At 43.7% G+C, this 11,160-nt stretch overlaps 1 protein-coding gene across 1 annotated transcript; it reads right to left on the bottom strand.

Annotated features, from left to right (window-relative positions):
- Nucleotides 1-1,949: 1,949 nt before the first annotated feature.
- Nucleotides 1,950-8,220, bottom strand: CHCHD2 (coiled-coil-helix-coiled-coil-helix domain containing 2). Its single transcript, XM_055001967.1, has 4 exons — nt 8,050-8,220; nt 4,856-5,093; nt 3,260-3,413; nt 1,950-2,271 (listed from the first exon to the last, which is right to left on the bottom strand). The coding sequence occupies exons 1-4, from the start codon at nt 8,097-8,099 to the stop codon at nt 2,261-2,263; spliced, it is 453 nt and encodes a 150-aa protein (XP_054857942.1). The 5' UTR covers nt 8,100-8,220; the 3' UTR covers nt 1,950-2,260.
- Between the last annotated feature and the right edge of the window lie 2,940 nt (nt 8,221-11,160).

Below are 11,160 nucleotides of genomic sequence, written 5' to 3'. Positions count from 1 at the left end.
GCAACCGCCCCAGGAAACCAGGCAAAATATCACCAGGGTAACACTTGTGGAAACCTTGACGAACAGTACTCCTTCTGCATTCTTTCAATTGAACTGTTTGCTTTCTGGGATGATCTGTACCCCCCCTCCAAAAAACTGGAAGTATGAAGTGTCTCTGCTGGAAGAAAAGACTCTTTAAAGTCGCTGAATTCAAGAAACAGAATTGAACACCAGTGGAGGTGTTCCCATTAGACCCACTTGCTCTGGAAGTCAGGAGCATAAAACATTGTGATTAGAGAGAGAGTTAAGTTCTCTCTGTACGCCGACAGGTGTTACACCATCACAGTTACATAGAAATTTCCTCCGGTATGTTTTTGCTCAAGGGAAAACTGAGTAGATTCACCACATGGCCCCAAAATAAAGAACAGTGCACAGCTACAAAGATTATTCAGAACTGCATGCAGCTTTTTGCCCCGTGTTCAAACAATTTTTACCCTTCCTGCTCCCCCTCTCCCCCGAAGTGAAGCCCGTTTCCAAGTCTGGCCAGTTTGGCCGTGGCCCCACTCCCCTTCTTCTTTCAAGGGAAGGAATACCCATTGCAGCAGCACCATCAGCCTAAGCCAGGCCTTCAGATGAAACGGGACCATCTTAAGCCCTTTCACTGTACGCAGCCCACCAAAGCAGAAAACAGAGGTTTCTTCACCTGCAGAAGTGCAAGAGCTAAGATGTACAGAGATATACATCCCTGAATAGTGCATTGAATATTTGTTGTTAACTGGCTATAGCAGTTCACCTGCAGTCCAAACCTCTGCTTTAATGTTTCGATTTTCTCTTGCCCAATTAATGCAGTACATAAGCATTCAGAGGTTGTATGATTGACTAACATTATAGTACTTTCTCTTTCAAAATCTCATCCCTGTATGTCTTAGCTTAGCAATTATTCTATTATTTAGTCACCACGTAAAAAGAATGTCATATACCAATACTTTTACAAACATATGATACTGGCTGATCTGGTGATTGGCTGATTGCTAATGCTGCTTCTACAGGATTCTACTGCCCGTGGCTTTACCAAATTTATTTGGTTATTTTTTTTATGCCTCACAGGTTGGGCAGAATTTATGACTTGCCCAAGGTCACTCAGCAAGCTTCCATGGCAGTGGGGATCTGAACCTGGGCCTTCCAGATCCTTGTCTGACACTCTAACCACCACGCCACACAGGCTCTGGCACCACAATCCTTTCCACGGATGAAAGCACTCCATGCTTTTGTGGTGGTGGGTGGACAACCAGTCACAAACAAATGAGAAAAGCTAGACAGCTTTTTAGACATCAAAGATAATTTTATTAGTGAAGCATCTTTTATTAATGAAGTTGCACTTCATTCTGCTCAGCTTGGTTAGGACAGACCTGAGGATTTTGAAGGTTTGCATTTACGGTCTGCTACCAAGCTATCTTACAGGTTTGAGTGTCTTGCTTGGGAATTACAGGGTACAGCATCTTCGGTTGTGCTACGTGCAGCCTCCAATTTACGCTGCTGTTAACTATACATCTTTTATAACCACAAAGGTGTACTGAATTCTATCTTGATAAGGTTTACCTGAACAAAGCCAGCTACAGAATTTGCCCAGGCAAAGATATGCTCATTTTGTTTCTATCCTGCTCTCCTGTGAGGAGGATACATCTGTACTTGACAGGACCTAAGATGCTTAGCTGTGGTGGATGCTTAGCTCCGACTCTGGAGACACAAGCTTTTCCTGGCACAAGTTTGTTTTCGCTTCCTGATTGTGTTGTGCCTGGAAAAATGTAGGCCCTTGTCGCACAAGAAAATGAGTGTGCAAAAATATTCTTCACAAGGCCAGCATTTAATAAACTTAAGGCCAAAGACTCCCTCCTGAACATTACTATACAAAGGATGAAGAATGTATTAAGTCCCCCCTGTTAGTGACAGATCAGGCACTTCAGGACACGTTTTCTGAAGAGCAATCAACTTTTATTCCAAGGCTCAAGTCAGCACACTAGTAACAGGCAGATGAGCAGGGACAGATAGCATTAGCAACACAATCCTGAAGGTCTTGTGTTTGCCCCCACCCTCCAGATGTTGAACTCTGTCACCATAACCCTTTCCATGGGGGAAAGCGCTCCATGCTTTTGGTGAAGGAGGGACGGACAACCAGTCACAAACAAATGAGAAATGCTAGACAGCTTTTTAGACTTCAAAGAGAATTTTTACTAGTGAAGCATCTTTCATTAACAGAATTGGACTTCATTCAGCTCAGCTGTTAGGCTAGACCTGTGGATATGGAAGAAAAGAAAAAGATACTGATGAGTATATCAGATACCAACTGTTGAAGTGTTCAGCAAATGACAGTATTATCCTATAAGGCAGTGATGCCCATTATGCTGCCAGTGGGCACCCATCGTGCCCATTTAATTCTCCCACAAAGCAAAGAGACAAATCCTATCTTTCCTTGACAGTATTGAAATAGGAGAACTCAGAAAGAACTGACTTTGTAGGAGGAGGAGATTCGGCTTGCAACGCCAACTTTCTCTGACTGGCCCCAGCCCTCCTCAGAAGCCATTCTGTAGTGACAGCTGCTCCCCATGGTCCAAACTCTGTAAGCACCCACAGGCTTAATGAGGCAGGGGGCCTCTGCTGAAAGGGCCGCTCTCTTTTCTTGTCCTTTATCGAGTCAACCATTTCTGGTACTTAAAAAGAAGTTATCAGTTCAGATTCCGGCACAGCGTTCTTTCAGTTCCCAAACTAAACAAAAGAACCACAGGATTCATAGTTTTTAGCAAGGACTCCAGATATCAGTCTGGGTACCCAGCCTACATGAAATGCTGATGTGGCCTTGCTTTTGATGTATGCCATGTTACAGTTAATTGTAGACAAAGCCAGAAAGGCGCCTGTTTGATTATTAAAGCTAGCCTCCAGAATCCTGTTAGTTACTTGGGAGAAAAAAAATAGAGACCATATATTCTTCAAGAAACTCTGCAGCTGTTATTTTAAAGGAACGGTTCTAAAATAACTAGGTTTAAGCATAAAGCTTACGTATTTTGGCATTTTACTAAATGGCATGGAATTACCCCCGTTATTATCCAAGTCAGTGCAGCATTATTGTTTCTTTGCATCTCTAAAGTAATTGCTTCTGTCCAGTTTTTTTTCCCTTTAGGGAAAAGCACCGGCAAGAATGGAAAAAAACCAGGAGAGTCTTTTGTATTCAAAGTAATCAGCTCCTGCCCGTTAGGCCACTCGCCCCAAACGATGTCCTCCTCACCATTGGCAAAACGGCATTGCTTCAAGACCTCGCTGAACCCCTCACACAGTTTCAGATCAGACTGGTTCTGGGCACACTCCAGGAACTGCTTCATTTCATACTGGCAAGGTGTATATTGCGACTGCTGCACTGCAGGTTGGGCTGTCTGCGGCTCCTGAGGAGGAAGCACAACAGGGAAAAGAAAGATGGCAGGAGATACGTTAGAAGCCGGCGACTGCTTGCCAGAAGGAACATGTGACAAGACTCGCAACATTTTCATTCCAGAAGCGGCAGGAGGAAGATTACCCAACTCCTACAGCCGATGTCTCAAAGAGGGGCAAGCGCTACAAGATTAGCTGGTATTATTCTGTTCCATCTCAAATACTGTAACTTAGGGAGGAGGGGGCACATCTACAATTCAGTGCAGCAATCTCCCCAGCTAAGGGAACTATAACCAGTAGTAAACTGGCTGGCCCAACTTAGGTTACGAAAGATGCAAAAATCAGGCTACCAACCAACAAAGCAGGTACCTCTTCCTATTCAGAGGACATCCCAGCTATGCAGAAAAACACGTTTGAGAGATTCTTTTCATTTTACAAAAGTCTGCCTGATGAAGACTGGAAACATCTTGGAAGGTGCAGAATATTGAGATCAGTGGGCAGGTTGTGGAAGTGTTTGTGTGGGTGAAATTAACCTGCTCAAGCACCCTCACCCCCGGGAACCTTGGGAGATTTTTAGGAGTAGGGTGGGATTTCCTAGTTGTCTGCACTTCTGTGAGTCTTCACAGACCCCCAGGTTAACTATAGTGTGTACCTGCTAGAAAGCTATGCTGCTTTTGCTGTCCTCCAAAAGTACTGAAGTTAAAACCAAACCGAAAATCCTGGAGTTGAGCCACTCAACATCATTAAGTATTCTGTTCTCTCTCAACATAGATTTTAAAATAGATGCTATATTTTTTTTTAATAAACTTTTTATTAACTTTAAAAAACAACATACAATGCGTAAACAGGAAAACAAATTACACAATATTAAAGTCAACTATAATACAAGAAAAAACAGATAGTTTATAATATACTACCAGTTTTCAAATATAATATTAACAAAGGAAAAAGAAAATTTGCTTAGAGAATTGCAATATACCTAAGCAGAGAAGGAGGTTCTTTAGAGTTTGTATGAAACCTAACATATTGCTCAGAAACACCATGAGACAAACAATAAATGCTTTGGAGGGTGTATATCATTGGTTAATAAGATAGATGCTATATCTGATGTTAAGGATTCTTTTGACTCCCAGAAATGTACTCTCTGAGATAAAAAAAAACATTATCTGGGGTTTATTCCAAGGGAAGTTTAATTCCATTTATGTATTTGACCTTGAAGAAACCTTTTTAAGTTTACTGCATATACCCACTTTTGTAAGTTGAATGCTACCAGCCAAAGCTGTTGGTAACCCAAGGGATAAGCCCTGACTAAATAACCTACTCCTTTGACAAGAAGCGAGCCCAGGCCTAACAACTTTCCATCATTTCTTCTTGGTGGTAGAAAAGATATGCAAGACAATGTTTTGCTTGCAGCCTGTAAGAACTAGCTGGCCAATGATGGTCTTTCCTCACTTACCTGATAAGTGATGTCTGGCCTCGCAGCTTCAGAACCACCTCCAAATCCTCCAGTCATTGCATGTCCTAGTGTGTGCCCCACAGCAGAGCCCACAGCCACACCAGCAGCTGTGGTGGCCATCTGGGCCATCAGGCCAGGCTGCCGAGGGGCAGGTGAAGCCACTGCTGAAGCAGGGGCAGGTGCTGGAACAGGTGCATGCGCAGCCTGCGGTGGAGCTGCTCGCATTGGTGGTGCACGGCTGCAGAGATAAGAAAGAAACAACCTTGCATTTTAAAAATTGCCTGCTACTCTCCCGAAATGGAGGTTTAGACAGACTTCCCTGTTAAACAGGCCCAGGGCTTGAAGATCTAGGTATGTTTCTCATAAACACGTCATTCACTTCAACCTCTAACAACTTTTGCTCCATTGACCAATATAAGTGGAACTACAGTGAGAATGAAGTAAGAACATGGCCTCCCATCCAAAGAGCAGTCTGTCTATGACATTTTTATCTTGCCCTTGCACCAAAAAGGGCAGGGCAACATACAAAGTTTTCTCCTCCTCTGTCTTATCTTCACAAAAACTTTGATGTAGATATTAGGCAGACAGTGTTTGACTTGTTGTGTGTGTATGTAGCCTCACACAACTATGAGTAATCCCCCATATGTAAACAAGTAGGCAGTGCACACTTCTGTGACCCATGTATAATGCCTGCCTACGCCCATGTGATTCTACCCCCCCCTCCAAAGACTTGCAGTTGGCCTCTCATTTGGCGCACAAAACAATTGCTTTGTTGAAACCTGCGTGTCAAACCCACTGTACAAGCCATAAATGGGCAGGCATGTGGTTTAGCTTGTCAGTTGATGAGTATCAGTTGTGCTTCTAGTCACAGACAGGCTCAGACCTTGCAAGAATCTAGAGTTTGTTTTTGCATTTTTCCCTCCAAAGAGGGATGTCCATCTCCACTAGTGTAACATTTTAGTTAAGTCAAAGCTCCTTCAAGATACCAACAAATTGTCTCTTTAAGCTAGTTAAACATTCACAGGTAGAGCAATAGCCTGTTACTCAACCTGCCTCACTCATCAAGGCAGAGAAAACATTAAACAGGACAGAAAAAACTTTAAACAGATGCAAGAATCTTGGTGGCTGGCAGTACTGAGAATGGGCTGAAGGTACATAATGGGAAACCAATGCCAAGACTAAGCGAGTTTGGGCCTACAAACTGCCTAGAGAAGAGACTGCCTGGGAATCACAGACAACCTAATCCTTTGAAGGAAGAATGATCAATCATGAGTGTAATACAGAAAAACAAGGAATGCAGAAACCTGGATTGGCAAGTTCTCTAAATGTTAATAGACAGAAAGAATCCAAAGACAGATGCCCCATAACTCCTAGCAACCAGTGGTGCTGACCCTCAGCTCTGGAGGTCCAAGCCACAATTTCTGTTTAGGACAGAGCACAAGATTTGCTATGCTTTTAATCAATGCAGCATGGAGCCCTCCTGGAGCTAAGCAGCATAAGTTCTAGAAGGAAGAGAGTCAAAGATTAAGATGTGCATCTCTATCTTCCTCCTCAAACATTCCCCCAACTTCCCTTTCCCTTGCTGCCTCTGAGAGAACTGCTTTTCCTGTAGGCAAGAAATATTTAGAAGATGAGACAACCAAGTCAGTTCCTGCCTACAGTATGTTGGTTATTACCTTTCCAGTCAAGGGCTTGGACAGTATGGAGAACAACCCTTTAGCCTACAAGGCCCCAAAGGACTTTCATGATCCAGGACCATTTCTGTAAGCATCCTTACAATACCAGTACCAGTTCTATCCCAATATGAGCCCTCATTATCAGCTCAGCAAAAAAGTCCCCAACATTTTAAAATGCAGACATGATCAAGTTGTGGAAGCTTCATGTAGGCAACTCTGAAGGAAAAAGTGGGACAGAAGAATAAAAGTGTGTTTCATTGGCAGGACTGTAACTGTGTTCCCCCCTCCCCTACTTAGCATGTTAATCAGGGTATTCATGCACATGTCAACACCAAGCCCTCTCCCTTTGTTTCATTCACTATTATTTATTGAATTTTTATTCTTCAGCCAAGGAGGTCAGGGCAGCATACACAGTTTGTTGCTCTTCACCTTCACAACAATATTGTGAAGTAGGATATGCAGAATGAGAATGTTTGGCCCAGTCACTCAGTAAGATAGATGGCAACTAGGGAGAAGCAAGGAGCTTGCTTCTCAAAAACGTGTGCCCTGGAAACTTTTATTGGTCTTTAAGGTGCTACTAGACTTGAACTTTGCTTGTCTAACCAATATTCCACACCAATCAGGAAACACCCCTTCCCCACACACTGCTGTGACTTCTCCTCTCCCTTCTGATGGTCCACTCAAGTTCTTCTTCACCTGATTTCTATTCTCAAGGAATCCCCCCCCCCAGGCATTCAACGTTCATCATTTAAAAATCTGTAGCCATACTCTGCTACTATCCTCATACATACGGAAACAGGGAAGATGCCACCCTGCCTAATCTTATGCTTCTTTACACAGGGGGCAGTCCCACTCTGCTCATCATGGCCTATCTTCCAAAAAATGATTTCCAAAAAATGATTTAGGGGCAGACGCTAACTGCTATCCTACCACTCCACTGAACAAATTTTCTTCATTACAATACTTATACCCCACCTTTACTCTTAGCTCAGGTTTGAACACCTGATAAGTAGATGATCCATAGCTTTGGGAAAATGTCATTTGAGGCCTTAAACCAGAGATGCATCAGTAAAGGGATAGGGACTATACACTTTTTTACTATATACTATCGACTGCTGTAAATACTGGGTAGTTTCTATGTTGTTTAATATGTCAGTCTTAGAATTGCTTATGCTCTGCTTCAGCATTCCTCAACTCTGTATTGGATGGTTTTAAACCTTTTGCAAGCCGCATTTATATACCCCATTACCCTGTTTACTGAAATTGTCTTTGAAATCGACCGCACTGACTCACATCGTGTAATCCAACTGGCATCTCACTAGACTACAAATAATATAAATAAAATAAATTTTTAAAATCCCCCCCCCCGTTTCAATAACATTTCCACTACAGTAAGTGCCATTTCAGCTGGAGAAAGACTCCTTGAAGACTGCAGCCACACTGGGCCTATTCCTTCGACTGACGCACAGCGGCCCTTCCCACTTGACTCTGACCCTCGGGAGCTCCCCTCTCCTTTACCTGGCCGGTGGGGCCATGCGGGACGTCCGGCTTCGACTTCCCCTGGGCATAATGACGACGGCAGCAAACTCAAGACTCTCGACTCGTTTTTCCCCTCCGGCTCGCTCGCCTGCGCTTCGATGTGCGTTTTTCCTTCTCCTTCCGCTTCCGGACCGCCCACAACCCTCCGCTTTCTCCTCAAGGTCACCGGCAAACAGCTACAAGTGCGCCTGCGTGCGTTTCAACAATGTCGTAACGACAACCCCGTAGCCTAGAGACGGGAGGGCGTACTTAACCCCGCCCCTTATGTAAGATACAAGGAAGACGAGAGGCTGAGTCTCGCTCCTTCTCAACTTAGAAATGGGGCGGGGCTACATCAGATACGGACGTATATGGGGCGGGATAGTTCGCGCGCACAAATTCAAGCGGGAATAGGCTCCGTCGGGGGAGGGGCAGTTGCCTGAGGCGAAACTAGCTTTGGTTTTCGCGCCTGGCCGGCCTTTTTCGGCGTGTTTTGTCAGGTGGAAACAGGGCACCAAAGCTTTCCCCATCACTTTACGCCCCAGAAACATCACTTATTCGATTTCTGTCTCTCAAGCTGATGGAACAAGTAGAAATAAAGGCGGCATTTCTGCCCTCTCTTTTTTAAGGGGTGGTCTCCCTCTGCCAGAAGCTTAAACCTGAGGGACCACGGCAATACAGCCCAGAAAACCCACAATTTTTGATATTGTGTATATATTTTTTTAAATGCACACATGAAGGATACACTACTATAGAATAGCAATAAAAGTTATGTCATGCAGTTGATTGCTGAGGGGGGCATGCTTGGGGTCAATTTACTTCAGTGCTTGCTGAAGGAAGTTCACAGCCTCAGTGAAGGATTGCAGATATGTTTGAAAATGCACTCCCCCCCCCTTCCCCTGGCCCCAATATACACAAAAAATCCCAATATTGTGTGACAGCAAGCCCTGGCATGGCTTTAGGAAGGCCTCCGGAGTGATCTACCTCATGGGGTGCTCATGAATGACTTGGAACTTCTTCCAGACCCCAAATACAGCCTTACAGGAAAATGTCCCCAGGCAAACATGAATGAAATGCACTCTCTGATCCCAAGGCGTGAAAATCCAGAGACAGTGCTGAAACATTTGGTTTTGTTTCAGATTGTACACACTCTGGATCTTACCCATCCATAAGCTATTTGAATCCCATTCCACCCTCTAGAGGAGTTACTGGGCTGCTGATATAGTAATTTCTTTTAAATAAATCTGCGTAAGTTACCCTGAAGTATTGGGACTGAAATCTAATTTACTCCTGCCCCTAAACACAATGTGGGGACAGACAGAATCATGGTGACATGCCACCAGTCTAAACATATTTACTCAGAAGAGTATTTTCCCCTAACAGACAGGAGGAGAAATGAAAACCTTCTGTGTGGATGGGATAGTGCTAGTAGCACTAGGAAGGTGGATTTCAATCCTGTTACCTTGGCTGGTATTATTATCCTTGTAAGTATTGCCATTACACACTCTTGACTACCCCAGTAATAGGTAGTACTAATGAGGCCAAGCTCAGCCATTGCAATTTGGCTGATCTGCCCCAACTTCTGTACTTGTCAACGCCAGTTGCTGTGGGTGGAGGAGATAAAACAAGTGTGAACTATTGCCGCCATGCCCTGCTTTACTTGAGTCTTGTTGGCCACAGGGTGCTGGACTAGATGGACTCACACTGCCCTGATCCACCAAGAGTTCTTATGAACTCAAAGAATACATAGTAAAAAGGAAGAGAGTTTTGCCCTGTCTGTTAACAGATTTGACAGAAGCACTATTGATATAAAGCAGAATTATCTGCTCTAGAGGAGAATACTTGTTGCAGCTCTGCATGAGTACACATGCTTCCTTCAACAAGGAATCTTGCCCAGGTAGAAATTGAGGGTGTGAGGTTTTCTCAGAGTAATTTTCACTCTTATGGGCTCTTAAGAGTACTTTTTAATGCAAGCATGAAGGAAGCTTCCAATACTCATTCAGAAAATATCCTTTCAGAAGTCCAGGAAGCAGAGGTTTAGAGTGATGTCAACATGTTGTATTCCAACACATATTTGTCTTTTTGGGAACAGTTCCCTTTGGAAAAGTGGCTGGCAAATATTTTTTAAAAATAAATTAAAATAAATAAAAATTATAAAATGGGATGCTGTAACACAAGAAGATGCTGGCAAGGTGCCCTGGATTTTTTTGGTGTTATTGAACAGACATGGTTCATTGTTCATCCGAGGGAACCTGGCACTTGTCCAAAGGGCGAGGACTTAGGAGTCGAGATCCTGCAACAGAGCAGATCCAGGAGGAGGCTTCTTCAGTGACAAAGTAAGATTTTCAGTCAGTCACTTCTGTGGCCTGCAAAAAAACAAAAGATACTCAGCATCAGATTATTTAGGTCATTAATGTTAACTCTCACTGGCTTCACCTCTCTGGAATTTAAGGAGACCCTCAGAATCAGGGTTCTGTTACGTTGCAGGAGTCATGACACATAGCTATAGAGCCAATGAGGAGCTGTCTTTCCTCCATGCTGAGCTAGATATAGACTGGCCTCTGTGGAGTCACTGTAGTGGTCTCATTGTAGTATTGTCCTGGGAACATTACTAGAAGCTTAACAAGGACGAGTCAATGGAAGAACAGATTAGGAGGATGAGAAGAGGGGAACAGGCCTACATGTGGAAATACTTGAGATCTATTTACCTGAGAGACATTTATGAAACTACTGGGAAATTAGAGCACCTTTCCTTTGTGAGTCTAATTGGGTGGGGCAATTCTACAGTCATAGGGTGGAATTTGCCAGTAGGGGTCCACTTCTGCATAAAGGATAATTGATTGCAGTGCCCAGGGGTGAGGAATGTTACTGAGAAGAATGAGGATGGGGTTGTGCAGCCTGGAAGACATCTCTGTGTATCTAATGGGCAGGGTGAGTGGAACTGCAATCTAGGGGGCAACCTTATTTTTCTGACAGATCAGAGCATTATATTACTAAGAAATGTGCTATTGCATTGGTGTGGGGGAGAGGTGGAATAAGAATGCAATCCTAAGAAGAGTTACACCCTTCCAAATCCATTGAAGTCAACAGATTTAGAAAGGTGTGATTCTT

The sequence above is a fragment of the Eublepharis macularius genome, chromosome 17 (assembly GCF_028583425.1).
Source record: "Eublepharis macularius isolate TG4126 chromosome 17, MPM_Emac_v1.0, whole genome shotgun sequence".
NCBI classification, from domain to species: Eukaryota; Metazoa; Chordata; class Lepidosauria; order Squamata; family Eublepharidae; genus Eublepharis; species Eublepharis macularius.
Note: the sequence above shows the minus strand (reverse complement) of the source record. Positions and strands in the feature narration are given on the sequence as shown.

Excerpts from the sequence above, each read along its gene's own strand:
- CHCHD2 (XM_055001967.1), bottom strand. The coding sequence starts at position 8,099 with ATGCCCAGGGGAAGTCGAAGCCGGACGTCCCGCATGGCCCCACCGGCC. Across the intron at positions 5,094-8,049 it reads CGCATGGCCCCACCGGCCAG|CCGTGCACCACCAATGCGAG; the intron begins GTAAAGGAGAGG and ends TTATCTCTGCAG. Across the intron at positions 3,414-4,855 it reads GGCCAGACATCACTTATCAG|GAGCCGCAGACAGCCCAACC; the intron begins GTAAGTGAGGAA and ends CTTCCTCCTCAG.